At 44.3% G+C, this 24481-nt stretch overlaps 1 protein-coding gene, 1 long non-coding RNA gene and 1 other non-coding gene across 3 annotated transcripts in view; 1 reads left to right on the top strand and 2 right to left on the bottom strand.

The window, feature by feature from the left end:
• Positions 1 to 10065, bottom strand: part of GSR (glutathione-disulfide reductase) — a 40819-nt gene extending 30754 nt beyond the window's left edge. The window contains exon 1 of the mRNA XM_073219050.1: positions 9646 to 10065. Coding sequence (XP_073075151.1) covers positions 9646 to 10050 — 405 coding nt within the window. The 5' untranslated portion in view covers positions 10051 to 10065. The remainder of the gene's footprint in view (positions 1 to 9645) is intronic.
• Positions 10066 to 21284: 11219 nt separating this feature from the next.
• On the top strand, positions 21285 to 21388 carry LOC118968248 (small nucleolar RNA U13). Its single transcript, XR_005055807.1, has one exon. It is a non-coding gene; the product is annotated as a small nucleolar RNA U13 (small nucleolar RNA).
• A 511-nt stretch (positions 21389 to 21899) lies between these two features.
• Positions 21900 to 24400, bottom strand: LOC140845210 (uncharacterized). The gene is made up of 2 exons (XR_012123984.1): positions 23892 to 24400; positions 21900 to 23363 (listed from the first exon to the last, which is right to left on the bottom strand). It is a non-coding gene; the product is annotated as an uncharacterized lncRNA (long non-coding RNA).
• Positions 24401 to 24481: the final 81 nt, after the last annotated feature.

Raw genomic sequence — 24481 nt, 5'->3', positions numbered from 1 at the left:
AGGTTCTGACTGGCCACCACTTGGCCCTGTATGATTCTGACATCAGTTCCGATGTGTGTGTTTTCTTCCACGCCGTAAAGCAAGTAACTCAGGTCTGACGCTGTCTGCCCAGAAGTAAGAGTCAGATCCCATGGGTTAAGGGCTCAATCCCACAAGACTGCCTCATGCCGCTACTTGAGATGCCAGTCACAAGCCCAGCTGTCACCGGTGCTTCTGACCAACCAGCTCCAGATCAGAGGTTCCCAGGACCACCTTTTTGGGTGTGATTAATTAGCTAGAGCAGCTCAGAGAACTCAGAGAAACATTCTACTTAGTAGATCACTGATTATAAAACTTTGGCTTAGGGATTCTTACTAGTGTTCACAAATGGAAGGAAGGAGGGAAGGAGAGAGGGAGGGAGGGAGGAAGAAAATGAACTGATACAAGATGTATTAACAAAGGTTGGAACTGAAATTGTTTGGCTCAATACTTAGCTAAGCATAACATCAGATTACCACCAACCTCCCAGTCCCAGGGATCATCAAAATTAAAAGAACTGTCATCTGGGGGCCTCCAGGGAGTCCCAGAAATAGCAACGTGAGATGAAGCTCTTCTGGAATGTCCGTTCTCTCTACCACCTGATGCCCACTGCAGGGACACCTGGCCCCGAATCTCCTGCTCCCCACCCAAAACAAAAGGATCTTGGATCCCATATCCTATTTACCACCCAAGGCTGCAACACCCAGTGAATAAATGGTCATTAACTATGACTGATTGGAACCCACTTTAAACAGGCCAAAAATCATTTGTTTTTCCATAAAGTTCCTTCACTTTCAGTCTCTAAGAAACATTCTCAATTGCTTCTAGTTGGAAGTACCTTTCGCAAAGAAACAGGACATCTGCGGGATTCAGAGGCAGCCTTTCCTTTCCTGCCCCCGCAGATTTAGTGGGTTTGGAGGCAGATGGCAAAGCAACATTATCCTGAGATTGGTGCAAGAAATTAAACAATCAACAAGGTAGATCAAAAGACTAATTTCCACAATAGAATTTGCCTACTTCAACTAACCCCACCCTTTCCCATCACACCTTTATTTGACACTATGGAATGATAGGTGTGCTGCATTTTATGAAACTCTAACCTCACAAAACAAACTAGGACCATTTTCTGTCTCTGAGGGATACCTGTCAATACTGAAGGAACTAATGACACGGTTCCTTTAAACTGTGGTCTCCTTACAGTAAGTGAACATTTAAAAATGTATGTTCAACCTTGAGTCTTTATACCAAAATATGTGAAGTAAGCCAGTCACAGAGAGACAAATATCGCACGATTCCACCTAAATAAGGGATCTAAAAATCATCAAATTCATTGACTCAAAGAGTGGAATGTTGGTCAGGGACTGGGGTGTCGGGGGAGGGAACCGGGAGTTACTGGTCAAGGGGCACAAAATTTCATTAAGGAGGACGAGTAAGTCCTAGAGATGTGCCGTACACCATGCCTGCCTTGACAATAATGACCCGTACGCTTCACAATGTACGAGGGCAGAGCTCATGGTAAGTGTTCCTACCCCACACACAGAAAAGTGTATTCACCCTGCCGGGGATACAACGTCATAATATCCAAGTACCAATACCACCTGCAGGTTAGCTTACTAAGTGATATTTTCAGATGAACACCAGCAACCATCTGCTGAGCAGCCTCTCTGAAACCGCCCCCCTTCCTGCTGCCTCCCCAACAGGCGCTCTGCAGTGCAGCTCACAGTGACATTAATGATCAATGTCACTTTTCTTAGGTAACAAACTTCCAAGTATAAAATAAGTCAGTCCTGGGAATGTAATGTACAGCAGGTGACTATAATTAATACAGTATTGCATATTTTAATTTTTAATGCTTAACCTAATACCTTAGTACTAAAATTTTTTGCCTGATCCAGGAAAATAAAGACTAATTTAAGAGTGTTATCACATTATCAGAGCTACACATGCCTCGCGACCTGGTTTATCCAGCAGTAGGACTAGTTCTGGCCCCTGTTGTTTCTTTCCCTGTGAACTAAAGAGGAACAGAATGTGCTACCCCAAAGTATGCTACTTTGGCATAAGGATTGTTTTGAGTTTGAGGACAATTAAGAAAAAGCAGACACAAATCCCTCTGCCCTCCTTTCCTCCTAAAGGCAGGGCATATGTTTCCCTTTGTGGAGGTGTTCCGCACCCCTCTCACATACCAGAAGAACAAGCCTTCCCTCTCTCTGGCGATGGACTGATAGCTCTGAGACTCATCTGCATAAAAAAACCTTACCAGAGTGACTCTTATCTTCCGTTAGTGTCCCCCATATATTTACCTTCCCACAATTTACTGTTCCTAGAAGTCCACAACCCACTCTCCTTCCAAATCCTCTAGTCAGTTCTCCACAATTTATCACCCTTTGTTAAATTGGTATTAAGCTCCCAGGCCTAAATGCTTCTTTGGCTGTTTTCACTTCTTTTCTGTGACAACCCTGTATGCATGCAATAAACTTTTTCTCCTGTTAATTTATTGTTAACTTAATTCACAGGTTACAGCTACTCAACCTAAGAGGGTAGAGGAAAAGTCTGTCCTCCCTTACAGAGCACAATATGGGCAAAGTCATCTCAAACCTGACCGTAACAGCTTAAAGTAACAAACTCTATCCAGGAAGAGTGAATTCTCAGGTACACCAAGATACATGACCCATCTTGAAAATACATGTCTCCTTGGAAGGGGCCTACTTTTTACAGAAGTTAAAAAAAAGAGCCTCCTGGAAATGGAAAACTGAAGGGAAGTCAGGAAACGAAGACAACCACTCACACCATACATGCACCCTCACATGGTATTCTAGGCTGGTTACTTCGGAAGCATGGAATTATGTAACCAGGAAATGAGTGACTCTAGGTCCAAACTCACTGTCATCTGACCCCCACAATTATGCAGGATTCAGTGGGTTAATTCTAATGTTTCCCACAGTCTCTACTTCCCATGAAGTAGATGATGGCTGGGCCACTAATCCCACAGTGTTATACTATACTTGGTTTGGTTTGAGCCAGTTTAGCTGATGCTCAATTTGCTCCTCAGTAAGAGGAGGGTGCTCTGATAGAACAATGCTACCCAAATTCCTGTAAGGTTCTGTGTGAGTCCAACCCTCGCTGAAAGAAAAATGACAGGGCCCCCATAATGCTTCATACAGCTAAAAGTATTCAATTAAAGGACTGTCCTTTACTTGAAGTTATAACCTTCCTGCTTCTTAAAATACTGTTCTCTTAAAAAATGATAGTATATAGAAAAAGAATTTTTTAATGGCCTTTACTCTAAAAAAACTAAGTCAACAATCTTATGTTAGTTCTTCCACTTAAAAAAAAAATACAGTTAGACTGGATTAGTGGATTGTGGGTAAAACTGCAACATTTCCAAAATCTCTAGCCTGGCCTTAGTCCATCTCCATATCAATAGGTGATTATAAGGGTGGGGGCAGGGAGGGTATATCTGGACTGGAGAGGTTTGGTGGGGTCTCTTTCTGTAGCAGGGTCGCGAGAGACTCAGGTAAGCAGAAGTGGATGACTGCTTGTAGGCAATAACTGGCTTTCTCACACTTTATTTCTCCCTTTGACTGATTTTGGCTTCAAAGGTAATTTGCCCCAGGCTGGGAACATATTGCCCCGCACCCCAAGAGAGTTACACCTGGCGGTATTCAGCAGAACCTCTGAACCCAAAATCTGTCTTCATGGGTGTGATACTTGGGCAAGCTGCCCCTAGAGATGGTGGGGATATGCCCGGAACCCCCCAGTGGATGGTGGGGAGGCCCCAGTGGCTGCAGCGGTGGAGAGTACAGCTTCACCTGGGAGCCCCCTATCCATGGGGCTTCCTCTTGGGGAGTCCCTAGTGGGAAACTGGTCTAGAGTAAAGCACCTCCTAGATGGGTGGGCCCCTCCCCAGAACTGGGGAAGGGTGGAGACACCAGAAGTTGCAGAATTAGCCCTCCATAAGATAGAAGACTGCTTAGAGGCCCTGAGTGACTGTATGGCAGCCGGGATTGTGGGATGTTTGTTTCTCAAGATAGTGGAAAAGGTTACTGAGAAGAGAGACACACTTCGGCAGGAGAGAGAGACACACTCCCAGGAGAGAGCAGTGAGGGAGTGGGGAAGCAGGACAGGACAGGAGGGAAGCCAAGCCAGGGAGTGACCGAGGGCAAACACAGTCTCCAACTGAAAATGCATAAGTTACCCTCAGATGCTGTTCACACCTAAGGAAGGGAGCTGAGCTTTCATACCCAGGTACCAGCCAGGCACTCCTAGGCCTCGTTTTCTGTACATGAACCCAAAACAACTTTAGAAGCCCAAGGGCTGCCTTCTGAGGAAAACTGCTTGGGAAGCTATGAGAAGCCAAGCTCAGAAGCTGTGGGGTGGGGCACTAAGAACCAAGAGAAGCAGAGGTCTGGTACACTTTGCTAGAGAAGCAACTGTGTGCCATGCCTTGCTGGCTATGGAGCCCACCACCGCAACAACTCTGACCAAGGTAATAAGCACCTATCCCATTGCGGGGTGGGTGTGAGACTGGACCCAAAGGCCATAGAGTAGCGTGGCATAGATGCTTATACTGGCCAAATAGGGTGCATACTTACAGCAGCGTAGTGCCCAATAGCCCCTTAAGTGAAAAACTCCAGTGCTATTGGGGCCAGTGACGTATAGCAGTGGAAAGCAGGAAGAACTTGCTTTTGAGCCATTGGCAGCCAAGAATCCTTATCAGGAGGGAAAAGCCCCTATACCTGAAGATGCTTGGCATACAGATGGGCTCCAGTCATGGGCAGCCCCCGAAGTGGAGGGCTGTAGCTTTCCATCCTAAGACTGAGATGATATGGCTGGAGGATGGAGAGGGGAAGAGCGTCAACGGGCTGTTGTGGGCAGTATGGCTCGTGATCACTCCTCTATCGTTGTCTGCACTGACAGCTGGGCCATCTATTGGGGCTTGACCCTGTGGCTACCGACATAGTACTATGCCAACTGTATGGTTGGTCACCGGCCCCTTTGGGGCAAGGGTTGTGGCAACATCTGTGGGCTTCTGGTCAGACTAAGTCTGTTACCATATATCATGTGACTGGCCATTTGCCTTTGGCATCCCCAGGGAATGATGAAGCAGACACAGTGGCCCAGGTGTGCTGGCTAGAAGGAAAGCCTGCCTCTGATGTAGCCCAATGGCTACACCAGTGTTTGCTGCATGCAGGGCAAAAGACAATTTGGGCTATAGCACATCAGTGGGGCTTGCTGTTGACCTTTGAAGAAGTCAGCAGAGCCCCAGAAGGAGTACCTTGTGTGCTCTAAGAAGGACTTACAACAAGTCCTGCAGCAACATGGGACAATAGTAAAGGGGATGATACCCCTTATCAGGTGACAGATAGACTATATTAGGCCTCTGCCTATATCAGAAGGATATCAGTATGCCATGACTTGTGTAGACACAGCTACTGGACTGTTTTCTGCTTTTCCTGCACATCATGCAGATCAGCAAACCACCAAAAGGGGCCTAGAGCGTCTCTTTGCAGCCTATGTCCTGCCATGGGTGACTGAGAGCGAACAAGGCATCCATTTTACTGGACATGCATTACAAGAATGGGTGCAGCAATTAGGAATAAAGTGGAAGTTTCATGTACCATATAACCCTACTGGGGCAGGCATGATAGAGAGATACAATGGTTGTTGAAATCTGACCTGCGGTTGGTCACCAGTAGTCTACGGGGCTGGTCAGTTCATTTATGGACAGTGCTAAAGTGTTTGAATGATAAGCCCGAAAAGGAGCCTTGAGCCCTGTGGGCATGCTCACACACCTTGCTTCCTCTCTTATACAACCGTGCAAACCAAAGAGGAGTTATTAAAGCTAGGATATGGCCAACAGAGCAACATTCCTGGTGCCAGCCCCAAATGTGTTAAGCCCTGGAGACCGTTGATTGGATGTGGCCCTGAACCAGCGATGGCTGGCCCTTCTGGCACTCTGGGGAAAAGTCCTGGACGTTGGCCTCCTGTGTGTTTTTGGAGTAACAGCAGAGTGGCCCCCAAAGATCATGATAGTGCACCCAAAAAGTCCAGGAGGTTAAGAGCATCTTATGGGGAAGTTCTGTTTTATCTTTAGGCCAGTGCATGTACCTCCAGTTGCCCTATATACTGACCCATCTGTAACTCCCACAGGGAGGAGGGTGAAAGTCTGGTATACTGGACCAGGCCGAGATCCCATTCCTGCCACTGTCTTATCACAGGACCACTCTCTTGCATGTATCCTACCTGATGGACAAGATTTGCCTATTCTGGTATCATTACAACATGTATCGTATCACCCCTAAGGTTATATTCTTCTACAGTCCCTGTGGCCTGGACCTGCCCCCTGACTGCAGTTGCTGCACGATGACTGCTTTGAAATCCCCAGTTCAGCTGTTGACTGCCTGTGGAATGCTGGAGCTATGGACTTAAGTTGCCTAGGACTTTGAGCCTGGCTGAATCCTCTTGCTTGAGGATTATCATGATTTTATTGCTGTTGTTATTATATTAGTCAGTTAAAGTGCTCCAGTTTGCTCGCACAGGGGCCCACTGCAGAAGATGGGGGGCAAGCAGATTGTGAGGCAAGATTTCTGGAGGGGTGGGCTATGAGTAAAATTGCAATATTTCCAGAATCTCTCGCCTGGCCTTAATGCATCTCTGTATCAACAGGTGTTTCCAAGGGGTGGAGAGAAGCAGTTCATCTCCTTATCTATAGGTGATTACAAGGGTTGGGGGAGGGAGGGTATATCTGTACTGGAGAGGTTTGGTGGGGTCCCTTTTTGTAGCCGGGTTATGAGAGACTTGGGTGAGCAGTAGTAGACGACTGCCTATAAGCAATAACCAGCTTTGTCCCACTTTATTTCTCCCTTTGACTGATTTCAGCTTCAGAGGGAATTTGCCCTAGGCTGGAAACATATTTTCCCCCAGGAATTACATGGATCTTCAAAACCACTTTCAGTTCTACAACCCCATGAGTCTAAACTTTCATCCAGTAAGGCTTGGGACAAAAGTTTTTCCTCATTACAAAAAGACTGCATGGAAAATTGAGGAAGTGTAGATAACAACTATACTGTAAGCTCCATGAGGACAGAGGTATCTGCTTCGTTTGTGCTGTGACCCTAGCATTTAAAAAGTACCTAAATACCAGGCATAGGAATTAATAAAGAGTGAACAAAGATAAAACAATTAAAAACAAAACATAACCCCACTGCTACAGGAAATTCTTATCTGAACCTTCCCTGTGAATTCATCTGCAGAACTTTAAAAAATTGCCAAGCTTTAGAATCAACATTTTGTTTAGGAAAAAAGTAGTTGGAGACAAAGAAACTTAAGGAGTAACTCTCTACAGAAGCGCCACCATAAACCACTTTTCTAGTGTCACCCTCCGGCTCAAAACCTTTCCAGAATTCACAGTGCTTCCAGAAACGACATTTTTTTACCACACTACCTATCAGCTTCCCATCTCTTCTATTAGAGACACCCTCTGCTCCAAATTCGATTCCACAACATACCCTGCCTCTATGCCCTTACCCGGGACCCTACCCTGTCAAAAAATCACATCCACCCCTTCAAGTTCAGAAATATACTATGTCCTTCACAAAACCATCCCATGGTGCCCAAGTGGGAGTCTGGCACCATCTCTTCTCTTCAATTCCAACTCTTCTCTCCCAAGACTGTAACTCATTATGTGGCAATCAGCACAGAGCACCTCACCTTGAGGTTGGCTGTCTGCATTCTGCTCCCCTATATCATAAATTCCTTGAAATAAGGGGCCTTTGTCTTGCAAATGATTGCATAAAACCTCTTCTCTCAGCCAGCCCCAATCCAAGTACTTAGCACTCAGAATACAAGAAATGAAGATGTGAACAAATGAAACAAACGCTTCAGAAAGCCTCAGTTTTCCCTATACCTGCTTGGAAATTACTGCACCTAAGAAGTTTATTATGGCAACTGTGGCCAGATAACTGGAATCATTAAACAAAACCAAATCCACATCTCATCAATTGGCTGCATCTCTTCTGATTTCAACACTACCTACACCCTTCCCTCTCAAAACCAGTTTGAGACAAGCACAAATGAAGGTCATAAAAATGCTAAATAGGGGATTACCCCAAAATATCAATGCTTAAGGGGAAATAAAAGTTGCTGCAGCAGAATGGAGTAATTAAGCCATCAGAACCGAGGAAGCAGTAAGTGGCCGACAGTCTGGAAATGGCCTTGTTTACTGTCAGAAGTAGTTTCTCTCTCAATGTGTTCACACTGCTAACAGGAAAATACGGGTCAGCCCCTTCTTGACAAATATTAGTGGAAGCAGGCAATGAGGACAGATGCCACAGGCTAATTTTGACATAGACGGGGAAGGAGGAAAAGAGAAAAGAGAGGTACAAAAATGGGCAGTTATCAAGCGCTCTCCCCAGGTTCCAGAGACAGACTCAAGGTATCAAGGTGCAAGCCGATAATTAACAGGGATTTTTCCTTTCCTCTTTTCCACTTTCATTCTGAACTTGAAAAACAAGCACAGGACAATGGGGTCAGCCCTTTCATGCTGCCGATTTTGAATGTCACTCATCTCACACAGGGTTATTGGACAAGGTATTTTGTTAAGGTGACAGATGCATAAGTACATGAAAACAGTCCTGTCCCTAAGGAGCTCCCAATTTAGTGCGTCTTAAACATCAGTCTCCCACAGAACTTAGAGAACCCACCTCCAACCCCAGGTTACTCCTGGGTACAATATTTTAATATTAACAGCAAGTTTCTCGCCCAAGTCTTGTGACAGAAAAGGCGACACCAATACCTTGAGAAAACATTTTTTTAAATGATGAGTAGTTTCTTAGTCACTGGATTTACAACCCTCTTTGGGTGGGGGGTAGCAATTTAAACACCCCACCTCCCCAACAAGACAAAATAAACTGAAGCAAAAGGTCTGAGAATTCACTTAATAGTAGATCCTACATCAAGGTGGCCTGTAGTCAGTGGTTATCAACCTTGGCTGCAATTCAGAATCACCTGTGGGGCTTCTAAAAATCCCAACTCCCAGGCTGCACCTCAGCCCAGTGAAATCAGAAGCCATGAGAGCTGAACCCAAGTAGCAGAATTGTTTAAACTATTGAGGTGCCTCGACTGTGCAGCTAAGGGGAGAACCACTGCTGTCACTCTGCCCTTGAAACTGAAAGGAGAGGACCTGCATTTCTCAAGGACACAGACCCCATCCTCCCCTCACCCACCCCCCACACATGCTACAGCTGCAATTTTTACAGATGCAGTTTTATGTTTCGTGATCCGAGGATGAACTCAAGCATGAAATATACTACTCCTCCACCTACTAAGGGAGGATGCAGGAAAATTATGTAAGACTTTACCACCTGCGGTTAGTGTTGCACCTGGGGTGGGACTGACGAAGGTTTAGCTCTACACTTCTGCCATCTAAACCTGCTGGGATCCTGACCGCAGCGGCGGGTGGGGAACGCGGAAGGCGAGCGCTGGGGGCCCACCCCCCGGCCCGGGCTCACGGATCCCTAGCAGAGAGCACAGGCTGTTCCCGAGAGGCGAAGAGAAAGCCGGGCCGCGGGACAAGGCGCCACAGAGCCAGAGCGCGAGGGGCAGCGCCGGGGGGGCGCCGGTACTCACGCACGTGCCGCCCAGCTTGTGGCTCTCCACCACGGCGACCCTGGCGCCCAGCTCGGCGGCGCGACGAGCGCTGGCCAGCCCGCCTGAGCCGCCCCCGATCACCAGGTAGTCGTAGGCCACCGCGCCGGCGGCGGGCAGCGGCTCCGCCTTGAACGCCATGGCGCGGGCGAAGGCGCGGGCCGGCGGCGGCAGCGGGAAGCGGGGAAGAGCGCGCGCCGCCCGCCGCCAGCTCGTTCCCGCACTCGCGCCGGCGCTCAGAGTCCGGGGCAGCAGGGCCATGCACGCGGAAGGGCGCGCCGCCGGGGCGGCCGGGGGCGGGTCCCGGGGGAGGAGGGCGCGCACGCCCCGGGCGAGAGCAGCCTCCCTGTGACTAAGCACAGGGGGCGGGCCCGAGGGGCGGGGCATTCACTCTCCGGGGTCTCTGCGCGCGCGTCAAGGAGACAAGCCCCGAGTCCAGAGGTCGCGAGGGCTGACTCCGCTCCCGCCCTCTCGCGAGCACCTGGAGCCCCGCAGCCGAGGGGCATCACCAGGACGTCGGTTTCTGCAGGTGCAAGGCCCCAGGATGGAAGCTCTGATTTGCTCCCCCCATGAGCATCCTCTCCTGGGCACCTTAGAGCTGCCAATGGCGCCAACTTCTCGAGAAAGGGAGATTTGCCACCCCCTATTTTGGAGGATCGTGTTTCTCAAGTTTAATTCGCTAGCCCACCTGAGTGCTGATTCCTGGGCCCTATCCCACATCTACTAAATTGGAACTTCTGGGACCCCATCAGTCTACCCTTTAAAAACCACCCTCGGCAGCTTTTGGGTGATTCCTAAGCACATTTAGTTCAAGAAACATTGGGGTATCTTTTTGACCCACAGATGAAGCATAAAGGTAGGGTAGAGAAGGAAACTGGAGGTAAAATTGGAATTTTTCCAAAATCTCTAGCCTGGCTTTACTGCCATCTATCTGCATACAACAGGTGTTTCCAAAAGGGGTGGAAAAAAGTAGTTCATCTCCATATCAATAGGTGATTACAAGGGCCAGCCAGGGCTCATCTGGTCCAGAGAGGTTGGATGGGGGCCTCTTCTGCAGCCTGGTCTCAAGAGACATGGGACAACTGCTTGTAAGAAATAAACAGGTTTCTCCCACTTTATTTCTCCCTTTGACTGATTTCGGTTTCAAAGATATTTTGCCCTGAGATCCCCACCCCCCGAGTTACATCTGGCTGTAGTTTGCAGGACCTCTGAACCTGAAATCTGTCACACCTGGGTGTGACCCTTGGGTGGGCTGTCCCTAGATGGTGGGGAGATGCCCAGAACCGCCCCTGTGGATAGTGGGGAGGCCCCAGTGGCTGCAGCGGTAGAGGGTTTAGCTTCATCCGGGAGCTCCCTATCTGTGGGACTTCCATTTGGGGAGCCCCTACTGGGAAATTGGTCCAGGGTAAAGCACCTTCTAGAGGAGTGAGGCCTTCCCAGAATTGGGGAAGGGTGGACACACCAGAAGCTGCAGAATTAGCCCTCCCTGAGATAGAAGTCTGCTTAGAGGCCCTGAGTGGCTGTGTAGCAGCTTGGATTGTAGGCTCTTTTCCTTGAGATCGGGGAAAGTGTTATAGAGGAGAGAGAGAGAAAGGCACTTCGGCATCGCTTGGAGGAGCTGGGCAATGACCTATGGGATGCCCTTTAGGAAGAGAGACATTACTGAGAAGACGGATCATGCTCCTAGAAGATTTCTTAGCAGCAGTGAGGGAGGAGGCAGCCGGAGAAGCCGTGTTGCAGGAGCCCACGGGGTGTGGGGAGGAAAAAGCAGTGCCTTCAGCCCCGGAGATGGTAGAAGAGATGTTTGGAGAGGACAAGGGGTTGGGGCTGAGGGCCGATCTGTTGCCAGGCCACTGCCCGAGGCACCAACCTCTTCTGTATTAAATGCCTGCCCTGTTGTAATTAAGAGAATAAAAACACAACCGCAGGCTCCTCAGGGGGAGGACTCCCCTCGCCAGGTTGTACAGCACTCCATGCTCTGTCCATATACCCAGGATGAACTGGTGGACATGATGGTCCAGCACTGGCAGAAGCCATTGGAACCTCAGCCTACATGGCTTTTCCATCTCTGGGATATGGGGGTGGAAGACATTGTTATGTTGGGTTCAGAAATGGGTAGACTGTCTTCCCTGGCAAATCACCCTTCCCTCAGCCACAGTTACAAAGTGCCCGTCACACCTCAGGGAATCAGGAACTTCTGGATTGGCTGACAGCAGCCATCAGGGTAGTTTGGCCTAATCAGGGTGATTTACCACACTTACCCACTAGCTGGAAAACGTATGCAGAGCTCCAGCAGGTGTTATGGGAACTGGGCATGAGAAATATCATCTGTAATATGGACCTCCGGGGCCCCAGTGAGGAGTTGTTCACTGTAGAAATAAGAAATCTGGTGCTCCATACAGCTCCCCCATCTCTCTTTGGGTCCCTAGTGACTATTCTTAACCCCCAAATAGGGCAAACTGGAAGTGAGGCTGCTCATACTTCAGCAGATCTAGGGAAGGTTGAAACAATAAGAGCATGGAAGGAAGTACAGGCTACAACTGAATGAGCAGCCCAATAGGATCTTGTTAGAACTGTGGCACCAATTAAAGCCAGAGCAGCAGTTCCACCAACTGAGGTCCAGGACATGGAAGCCTGAATCAAAACCCCATGTCCAGCTTGTGTCCCTGCAAGACTTCCTGGGGGACAGTACTCAGGCTCTGTTTGAGCCCTCATCCCCACAGGATGATTGGGCATTGTGGTTCTACTGAAGGAGGGAGTCAAGGTCCCCACCTTGGGGGATGTGGTTGGGACCAGAGGCCACATGTAGCATTAGCAATTCATTGGGCCCCTGTGAATGTACAACATGTCCTGGTGCTGGTGGACACAGGAGCTGAAAGTTCTCTGATTCATGGCAACCCTGAGCATTTTCCTGGGACCCCTGTGTGATAGATGGCTATGGGGATAAGGCAATTAGACTGAAGAAAGCCCAAATCCCATTGGGAATAGGGCATTTACCCCCATAAGAGTATATTGTGTACATTTCTCCCATCCCTGAATATATTTTGGGGTAGATACCTGCAGGGCCTATGGTTACAGACCACTGCAGGTGAATTCAGACCGAGTATATGTGTGGTAAAGGCAGCTCTGAGGGGACATGCTAAGCACCTGCCTGTAGCTCTGTCTGTACCTCAGTGAGTGACAACTACTAAGCAGTATAAATTGCCTGGGGGGCACAAGGAAATTGGAGAAACTGTACAGGAGTTGGAGGTGGGCATCAAGAAGCCCACTCATAGTCCTTTTAATTCCCAAGTGTGGCCAGTGAAAAAACCAGACAGCTCCTGGCGTATGACTGTGGACTACAGGGAACTGAATAATGTCACACCCCCTTTGCATGCTGCTGTCCTCTCTATAGCAGCCCTTATGGACATACTCAGTAATGAACTAGGGACGTATCATTATATCATGGACCTTGCTAATGCTTTCTTCTCTATTGACATAGCACAGGAAAGTCAGGAAGTTTGCCTTCACATGGGAAGGCTGGCCGTGGACATTCACTGTCCTTCCACAGGCATATCTCCACAGTCCCACCACCTGTCATGGACTTGTGGCCCAGCACTTGGCCACATGGAGGAAACGTTAAACAGTGCAGTTATATCACTACAATTGATGATATTAAGCTCACATCTGATTCTCTTTCAGATTTAGAAAGGGGAGTTCCTAGACTGCAGGAGAAAAGATGAGCTATGAACAGCACCAAGGTTCAGGGACCTGGTTTGTCTGTGAAATTCTTGGGGGTTGTCTGGTTGCGTAAAACTAAAGTTCCTGAAGCAGTTATAGACAAGGTCCAGGCTTTCCCCACTTCTACCACTGGCAGTATTAGAAGAGTTTTGTAGTCTTTTGGGCTACTGGAGAGTGTTTATCCCATACTTGGCACAAATTCTGAAACCCTCATACCAGCTGGTACAAAAGGGCATCAGGTGGGACTAGGATGAAACACGTGCAGCTACTTTTACTGCTGCTAAGCAAACAGTCAAGGCTGTACAGGCTTGAGTGTAAAGGATTCATCAAGGCCCTGTGAGCTAGATGTTCATGTAACAGAAGATGGCTATGGATGGGGTCTTTGACAGTGCTTTGAACGGACAAGCCAACCTCAAGCCAACCTATGATTCTGGTCACAACTATGGAAAGGAGCAGAGGTCCAGCACACCTTGACAGAGAAGCAACTGGCTGCTGTGTACCATGCCCTGCTGGCTACAGAGCCCACTGAGGGAATACGCGAGCTATGTACTTAATCTGCCTAGGATGTAGAACCTAGCTGAATCCACCAGCTTGAGGATTATCATGATTTTATTGTTTTGCTATTGTATGTTATTAGTCTGGTTACAATGCTCCAGTTTTCTTGCCCAGGGGCCATTGTGGAAGATGGGGAACTAGTCGACTGTGAGGCGAGATTTCTGGAGGGGTGGGCTGTGGGTAAAATTGCAGTATTTCCAGAATCTCTCACCTGGCTTTAGTGCACCTCCATACAATAAGTGTTTTCAAGGGGTGGAGAGTAGTCCATCTCCATATCAATAGGTAATTACAAGGGTGAGAGACAGCTTATCTGGACTGTAGATGTTGGGTGGGGCCTCCTCTTCTGCAAACAGGTCAGGAGAGACACAAGAGAGCAGAAGTAGACTGGTTGTAAGAAATAAATTTATTTCTCCCTTTGACTGATTTCTACTTTAAAGGTTTTTTGTCCTGGGATTTTCCCCCCCGAGTTACAGAAACACAAAAGCATTTTCCTTCCAAGCTGTGGAGATTGAGGTGTCATTTTGGAGTATGTGGAACTACGAACTGCACAAAATAGTACTTCGGCTTTGAATTTGCTGTGGTTATGGTCCACCGCCTAGGGCCTGTGCCCACTGCAACCAGAGCTGAGAGCTCTGTAGCTGGAGGAACGAGGGTTGAGGTCATGGAGAAGCTAGGCCCAGCACACTGAAGTTAGAGCGGGAACTGACCACACTACAATTAAAATGGTATCTAGTTATTTTTTTTAAACGTTTTGTTTTCCTGATTGAAAAGTAATATAGGAAAGAAGGGAAGGCTCTTCCTTCCAGGGGATGCCCTGTGATAAATGTAGAAGGAGCAACAGAAAAATCACCATTTTGCATCTATCAGTTGATAATTACATCATTAAACACCAATTAATATTAGAACCACTGGGTGGAAATTTGATGAGGTAAAGTTACAGTCTCAGAATATGTCCCCACAGATTACTTATTGATCACAAAAGGATAAGTGGTCACATTACAGTGGGTTGGACACCACTCAATCCAAGTGATCAGAGTCAAATATGCCGCCATGTGCATCAGTGTGATACAGTAAGAAAGACACAACTTCACTTATTCGGTCTTCCTGCTGAAAATCCATAACCTGGACCTAATCAGGAGGTAATACTCAGAAAAACCACACTGAGGGAAATACTACAAATAAATGCTGAGGATGAAGATCAGCTAAGTTATTGAACTGTGGTCATCATATGAGATCTTTATAAACTGGCACGACTGGTGAGAAACAGCAGGGGCCCCAAGCAATTATTTCACCTTGTAATAATTTCATCATTAAATTTTTCTTTTGAATGCTGGACAAACTTAGGTGATTTCCACAAAGACACTGTAAAATATTTGTCAAATAATAAACCAGTAATTAATGTGTATTCAATGAGGCACTGTGCTTAAGAGCTTCATTAGGCATGATCATAAGAACTTTATGTTATTTCCTCATCAGTTCAAGGAAAAAATACTGTTATCATCTCCATTTTGTAGATGAAGAGACTTGCAAAGAGGGTGAAAAACCTGTACAAGATCACATAACTGGTAAATGGCAGAGCTGGGATTCAAATCCTGGAGGCCTAACTCTGAAGCCTCTTCTCTTAACGATTATTAGAAGGAAACCACAATAGACAGTATCCTTTAGTGAAAATACAAAATCCAAGATTTCTTTTAGATGTTTTGTAGGAGAAAATGTTGATCATCACTTTTTCTTGTTTTTTTTTAATGTGGCCTCCTCGCTCCCTGCATTTTTTCTATAATATAATTTGTAGCAAATATATTCATGACTCATAAGTGGCTAATTTTACAACTTCATATTACTTGAGGTTAGAGGTCAAGAGCTATTATATCACATAAAGTGTTAATGGTACTTCTGTAACCATCTGAGAAGTCTGTACAGGAACTACTACACAAGGAGCTTTGCACGTACAGGTTGCTCTGTGAAATTATTTCTCATGATGCATATCTCAAGGTAATTGCAGCCATTTATGAGAACGATTAAAATAGTATGAATTATTTCTCATGATGTGTATCTCAAGGTAATTGCAGCCATTTGTGAGAATGATTAAGATAATATGAGGGAAGGAATAAAACAAATATTCCTCAATTGCAAAACTCAGTGTTTAATATTGAGACAAAGGATAAGAAATGAAGATGCAAAGATCAATTGAGATTATAACAGATTAATATGAAGCAACTTTTACGACAAGAGGAAGGAATCTTTCTAATGGGAATTGCAAGTCTGCTTTTTGGGAAACTGGACCCTTCCTCAGAAAACACCCCTAAAGGGAAACCACACGTGCACTAAACAGCTCTTCCACCCTTTTGAACTCAAATGAACTGTTTTACCAAGGTCTTTTGAAAAAAGATGGGAAGGGAATCATAAAATGCTTTAGAAATAATACTAATATTCCTAATCTCAATCTAAATATGTCTTACTACTTCTGTAACTGTTTGCTTTTAAAATGTATTTGCAATATTTAAGATAAAATATAAAAATAATATCGTGAACCACGATACCCTGATCCACCTCTCACTGGTACCACAGTGCATAGCTCTATATAGCTATCCTAGTCACATCCTTCTTACGCCTTCCCCTAAGGGGTCAGCAGGATCCTAAATTTGGTGTCTATCATTTCTCTATTCTTGGAAATAACTTAAATGTCCATCATCCAAAAAACAGGAATTCACGTTCTTATAATGGAATATTGTTCAGAAATGAAAGTAAACAAACTAGGTCTACACAAATCAACTTAAAACAATCTAACAAATACGACTGACAAAAAAGCAATGTATTTATATATTTTAAAATATGCTAAACAGTATTACATTACTGAGATACATTATATGTGAACATTTAAGTTTTTTTATTTATATATACAGTTAGAAAAATAAGAAAAAATTACCCATATCACCAGTCTGATGTACCCATTTTTCCTTGTTGGTATTTTTAAAGTTAGGTCTGCTAACTCCATCATTTCTAGGTCTTTCTAGTGATTGAGTTTTCTTCTGCTTATGTGTCACCTCCTGATTCTTGGCACATCTAATAATGCTTTATCTATTGGTGGGCATTGTGATATTGAATATCTGAATTTTTTCTTTAAAAAGTGTCAGGCTGTGTTTTTGCAGTAAGTTGTTACTTGTGGATCCAATTTGACACTTTTCTGGCCTGTTTTCTAAATCTTTGCTAGAACAAGTTTAAAGCAGCCTTTACTATAGGGCTAGTTTAGCCTCACTGCTGAGGAATGACTCTTTTTTTTTTTTTTCTGGTCTCTTAAATGCCTCAGATAAGGGTTCAGAAAACTATGGTCTGTAGGTCAAATTTAGCCCATGTGCGGTTTTATCAATAAAGTTTTATTGTAATTCCGCTACAGCCATTTATTTATTTACTGTCTATGGCTGCTTTCATGCAACATCAGAGTTGAAGAGCTGAGATACAGGATGTATGATGTACAAAACCTGAAATACTATCTGGCCATTTCCAGAAAATGTTTGTTGACCCCTCTCCCAGATCACCAACAAGGCTTCTCCACTCTGGCTGGTTGGAATATGAATGTCTCCTTACTGACCTGAGCTGTGCGATTCATTCATCTTAAAGCTCCTTGATCTGTCTTTGCCTGGCCTTGTGTAGTTTCTCCCTTCACATGTGTTGCCTAGGACCGCAAGTAGATTTCTGGAGCTGTTTTTCCCCTAGCTCCCTTATCTCTACAACTCTGAACCACAACTTCTAGCCACCTTAGTGGCTGAACTCTGCTTACTGTTCTCTGTCAAAACTCTGATCTCTGTCTCAATTCAGTGAGATCGCAAGCTCTGCTTGAGGGCCCCCTCAGGTACCATGGTGGGTAATACGCCTCCAGACAGAAAGCGGGGGTGAGCAATGGGTTCACCTCATTAGTTTTCCTTCTCTTAAAAATCAGAATGCTGTGTGACCTGTTGTCCAATATCTGAAAAACAGTTCCTTCATATTCTTGTTGAGTTTCTTATTGTAGGTTTCATTCCTATCAATCCATAATGGCCAAAAGTGAATAATGTGGCCTCTGAACAATCTTCTGATCAATGAAATTGTGGCAATGGTGTAGACCCAGATTTCAGAGTAAAATGACCTGTGGGTTCACCTCATCTGTCATAGGTCTCATATGGGTTACTGAAAAAGTGAAAATACTAGGTATAGAGTAAGAGCATAATTTTGAAGGAGCATTGGTTATAACATCTCCCCTTTCAAACTACTTATAAAATGCTAAAAGTTTTAAATGAGGTATGTTGGATCAGTTTTCTCTTAAAGACTATGGGGATAATTGTTCAAAAGTGATTAAAATGCAATAACTCTAACTTAAAAATGGAGGTCATAATGCCTAGGTTAGTTTGTATACTGAACAAATACCCACTGCCTACCAATCTTTTGCCACTGACTCTGCAAGGCACTGGAAATACAGGGGTGAACTACACACACACACTCTGCCCTCGTGGGGCTTGCAGCCTAGTGAAGCAACACTTAAAACAGGTGATTGCATAACCATTACATGTCATTGTGAAGTGCTCTAAAGGAAAAGTACAGGGAACTATGAAAGAGCCAAAGGAGACCAGTAATCAGGCTCTTGATGGTCCCCAGTGCAGAGACCTCTATTTTCCCTTTCCAGTTAAGAAGTCTCTGATTCTTCTACTAGAGCTCAGGAGAAATAGTCATACAGAGCAGGGGAGGGGTTTTGTGGTGAACACTGACTAATACATAGTGGGAGAGACAGAGAAGAAAACCAACATAGTATTTTTAGATTGTGGTATGAACTATGAAGACAACAAAACAGGGTAATATGAAAATTGAAGTTTGAAGGGATCGATTGGAGATACTTTAGATCAGTGGTTCTTAAAGCATGGTCCCTGGATGAGATGAGAATAGGGTGTGTGTGTGTGTGTGTGTGTGTGTGTGTGTGTGTGTGTGTGTGTGTGTGTGTACATTTATGATAGAGATTTACTTTAAGGAATTGGCTTGTATCATTATGGAGATTGGTGAATCTATAATCAGCAGCCAGGATGCTCAGGAAAACAGATATTGTTCCAGGCCAAGTCCAGCAGGAAGGCCCAGAAGAGTGAATGGTAGAGTTCCAGTGTGAAGGCAATCTGTGGAACTCACCCTTGCTCTCACTCACATTATAAGAGCAATCTGCTTACTCAAAGTCCACTGATTTAACTCTCAATCTCATTCACACCACCCTCCAAGCTGACACACAGACGTAACACAGTAGAGTGCAAAGTCTATACTGACTTTCAAATAAATGTAAAATAATGAGCACTATGAAATCAGAGGAGGGAGAAATCACTGTGGTGTTGAACATTAAACCCACTGTGGGTATTTTGACCAGATTAGAGTTTTAAATAGTTCACATTCTTGGTCCTATATTTTAATTTATATACATACTGGGCCACTGGATAAAGACAGGAAGCTAAAGAACACTGACGCTTAAATACAAATAAGAAAGGATGTAAAATATTAATCTATAGTTCACTACAAAGTATTTTCTACCAGATCGCTAAGTTACATTCATCTGATCAAATTTCTTACATACAGTACACCAAGATGTCTCTAAAATAAGAAGAACAGGAAGGAAGGGGAAAAAAAAGATGCCTCTAAAACAAAGTTAAGAAGATTAAATTAATTTTGCATTTTGAGTTTTCTGTTGTTTGGAATAAAACCTAAGAGAGGAAGTACTTCCAAAAGTAGCCATCCTTCCCCTTACTTAGGAGGGAAAAAAACCCACAAAAATAAATTTTATAAACTTAGATAAAAAAGCTAAAATACAGAGATTTTAGAAGAAAACAGGAGACTCTTTCAACTTCAGAGTAGGTAAAGGTTTCTTAGGACATAGAAGGCAATAACCATTGAAAAAATATTTGATAAATTAGTCTCCAAAATTAAAACTTCTCATAAAAAATCATCATTATGAATTGACATAGATAAGCTATAGACAGAAATTTTCACAAAACATAAACAACCACAACTCATTAACACAAAAAAGAACAGTTTAAAAGATCTGAACACTTCAAAAAGAAATATAAATGAATGGCCAATAGAGCACACAGAAAGTCCTCCATATCATTAGTCATCAGGGAATTAAAGCTGGCTAAAATAAAATATGGTGATAATACCCAATGTGGGCAAGGATGTGGTGAAACTGAATCACTCATACACTGCTAGTGGGAATATAATATGGTGCAGCCACTCTGAAAAATAAATAAGGCATTTTCTCACTAAACAAAATATGTGGTTACTATATGACCGAACAATTGCACCTATGGGCATTTGTCCCAGAGAAATGAAAACTTAAGGTCACATAAGAACTTTTAAGCAATTGCTTGTAGCAGCTTTTCTCTTAACAGCCGAGCCTGGAAATGACCCATATGTCACTCACAGATGAATGGTTAGTCAAACTATAGTACATTCACACCAAGGAATACTACCCAGCAATAGAAAGGAATGAATAGCAACACACACAACTTGTACGGATCTCAAGGAGATCACACTGAGTACAAAAAGCCAATCTCAAAAGGTTACCTGCTGTATGATTCCATTTACATAATATTCTTGAATGACAAAGAGATGGACAACAGATAAGTGGTTGTCTGGGATCTGGTAGTGGCAGGATAGAAAGTAAGGTGACTGCAGATAGAAAAGGGAAACAATCTGAGAATTCTTATCTGGAAAGGGACAATAGAGGTCTTTACACTGGAGACCATCTGGCACAGCTAAGAGCCTGATTACTGGTCTCCTTTTACTCTTTCATAGTTCCCTGTACTTTTCCTTTAGAGCATTTCACAATGACATGTAATGGTTATGTAATTAACTGTTCTGTATCTTGACTGGTGGTGCTCACATGAACCAACACAGGTGATAGTACTGCATAGAACTAAATATACACACATGAATGAGTGCATGCAAAACCGTAGAATCTAAATAAGGTTGGTGAACTGTGTCAATATAAAATCCTGTTTATAATATTATGCTATCATTATGCACAAATTTACCATTGGGAGAAACTGGGTGAAGGAGTATGTGATCTCTGTATTATTTCTTGTAACTGTGTAAAGCTAAAATTATTTCAAAACAAAAAGTTTTTAAAAATTATGCTGTGTAAATGAAGTCTCATCTAAAGGGTATGTTTTCTATAATTCCATTTATATAAGTTCTAGAAGAGGAAAACCTAATTTATGGTTGGAAAAAAAATCAGAAAAAGTCTATGGTGGGAAAAGAGTGGTTACTTTCTGGGAAGTTTTATATCTTAATAGGGGAATGGATTACAATGCTGTATGCTACTTAAAAACAAGAAAACACCAATCCTTTTGTAGTTCATAAGCACGATGATTGGGTGTTCATGCGTTTGCATGACATGTCCCTCCTTCAAACTTTGTAAGGGCATTGGCACATTACCTGTCTGACTTGAAAATAAAAAAAACCAAAAAGACAACAAGGCCCAAAATGGAGTTGCTTATGCTAAGCGCCATGTCACCTAACTGAGACTTGATTTCACCGTTTTGGGTCTCCCAGAAATGCAATCACCTGATGGGCACTAGTTAGGTAACCTGCCGGAGAGAACCCTGTCATCTCCTAAAGAAAGGTAACCTTGCAATAACTAACCAGCTTTGTTGCTTGGAGTAAATTCCTATTCCCACACCCTTCTGGCTATTAATGTCTTTCATTTTGTACAGACCCTCAGTGCTCCATTCTAACCACTAGACTGGATACTGCCTGATTCAAGTCAATTCTTGCTCAAATAAGCTCTTAAATTTTAAAATGCCTCCATTTATCTTTAAACAATGCTCATATTGGACTCAGGAATGGTTCAGTTAAGATATGTGCATTTCGTTGTAGTTCATGGCATGCATGCTTACATAGACATATCATGTGAATTACCTATATGCATATGATAGTTAATGATATGCACTTAAGTATTTTTTTAACAGTATATATTTTATTTTGCTATCATTAATGTACATGAACATTATTGTTGTTATTAGACTCCCCCTATTATCAAGTCCCCACCACATACCCGATTATAGTCACTGTCCTTCAGTGTAGTAAGATACTACAGAATCACTGCTTGTCGGCTGTATTATAGCACCTTCCTTGTGTTCCCCCCCAAAATTATACATGCTAATCGTAATGCCTCTTTTTCCCCCTTATCCCTCCCTTCCCAACCACCCTCCCCAGTCCCTTTCCTTTGGTAACTGTTAGTCCATTCTTGGGTTCTGTAATTCTGCTGCTGTTTGGTTCCTTCAGTTTTTTCTTTGTTGTTATACTCCACAGATGAGTGAAATCATTTGATACTTGTCTTTCTCTGCCTGGCTTATTTTACTGAGCATAATACCCTCTGGCCCCATCCATGTTGTTGCAAATGGTAAGATTTGTTTTCTTCTTATGGCTGAATAATATTCCATTGTGCATATGTACCACATCTTCTTTATCCATCCATCTACTGATGGACACTTAGATTGCTCCCATTTATTGGCTATTGTAAATAACACTGTGATAAACATAGGGCTGCATATGTCTTTCTCAAACTGGGCTGCTGCATTCTTAGGATGAATTCCTAGGAGTGGAATTCCTGGGTCAAACGGTATTTCTATTTTGAGTTTTTTGAGGAACCTCCATACTGCTTTCCACAATGGTTGAACTAATTTACATTCCCACCACCAATGCAGGAGGGTTCCCCTTTCTCCACATCCTCACCCACATTTGTTGTTGTCTTTTGGATGTTGGCGATCCTTACTGGTGTGAGGTGATATCTCACTGTGGTTCAGCTCCTCTGCCCATTTTTTAATTGGATTATTTGCTTTTTGTTCGTTGAAATGTGTGAGCTCTTTATATATTTTGAATGTCAACCCTTTATTGGATGTCACTTATGAATATATTCTCCCATACTGTAGGATGTCTTTTTGCTCTATTGATGGTGTCCTTTGCTGTAAAGAAGCTTTTCAGCTTGATATAGTCCCACTTGTTCATTTTTGCTTTTGTTTCCCTTGCCCGGGAAGATATGTTCATGAAGAAGTCGCTCATGTTTATGTCCAGGAGATTTTTGCCTGTTTTTTTCTAAGAGTTTTATGGTTTCATGACTTACATTCAGGTCTTTGATCCATTTCGAATTTACTTTTGTGTATGGGGTTAATGATCCAGTTTCATTCTCTTAAATGTAGCTGTCCAGTTTTTGTGGGGTGGGGTGGGTGGGTTGGGGAGTGGGGTGTTAGCGGTAAGACAACTGCCATTCAGACACTTCATAATCAACAAAATTTGGGAAATGTGTAAGACACCAAGCAAATCTGGAATACTTGGGGGCCTCCACTTTACTGTCCTGACAGAGGTTCACTGGTTACATCAGTAAATTAGGAATATAGGAAACCAGAAAGGAAGAAAAATACCTAGAGGGAAAAAAATGGTACCAAAATGAAGATAATGAGGGCTGTAGAACTTAATTTCTTTCCTGTGTTCATGCAGACATCAAATGAGAACTTCTATGTCATTTAGTCAGTCATTTAACTGGTAAGTTATAATTTTTATTACTTCACCCTGCTTGATTTCTGGATTGTGCCCTCATATTTCTGCACCTTCCCTTTCAGAATCAAATGCTTAGCCTATATACAAAGCCCTTTGGGGTCCCAGCTCCAACCTACTTCTACACACCTCCATTCAAACTTTAAACTGCAGTATTTTAACTGTTGGCAGTTCCCCTGCATTGTTTCCTAAATTAAAAAATCCCACTCATCCTCTCACCTGTCCTCCCCTATTCCTAACCTTTACAACACAATTTAGGCATTTCCTTCAGGAAAGCCTTTCCCAGGCCCGCAGGGTAGGGAATTATCCTTATTCCAGTACTCTGGCACTGTATTACTTGTTTACAGGGTTGTCTTTCCCACAACTATTTTTTGAAGACAAATTGAGTAACTTACACTTGACTCTCCATGAGCTCTGCAGTAACAGGCAATATGTGGGGTTCAATAAACGTTATTTTAACTGAATTGAAGGATGAGGTGGGAGGATTGATGGATGGGACAGAAAGAGAATTTCAAGCCACGAAATGAAAAGAGGACCACTGTAGCTTGAGCTGCACATTGGCACATCACTCACATCACTCTTAGGAGGTGAGTCGTGATGCCATGGCAATGAGGTCATAGAACCGTGAGGCCAAGTCACGGCATTAACAATAAACTCGTTGGCAAGGAGCAGAAAAAGGCGGAGCTGGTCTCCGCAGTCTGGAATTAGACGCAGGCCCCTTTTGAATCATCTTCCCACCGGAAGCAGAGACCGTAGAAGGGGCCGGAACCGTCAGGCAGATACGGCCTGCGCTTCAGAAGAGGGCGGTGCGGAACAGTTCGAACCCGAAGGCCCCCATCACTCCCCGCGGACGCCAGGCCAAAGGGCCAGGCTGCCTCCGCACAGCGCCCACGGCCCGGGCACTTTTTCGTCCACTTTACTCCCGAGAGCTCTTTCTCACGGCCTCCGCGGAGCCCGGAGACCGCAGGGACAGGCGCTGCCGGCC

This window comes from Manis javanica, chromosome 12, assembly GCF_040802235.1.
Source record: "Manis javanica isolate MJ-LG chromosome 12, MJ_LKY, whole genome shotgun sequence".
In the NCBI taxonomy this organism is placed as follows: Eukaryota; Metazoa; Chordata; class Mammalia; order Pholidota; family Manidae; genus Manis; species Manis javanica.
This window is presented reverse-complemented; position numbering and strand designations above follow the sequence as displayed.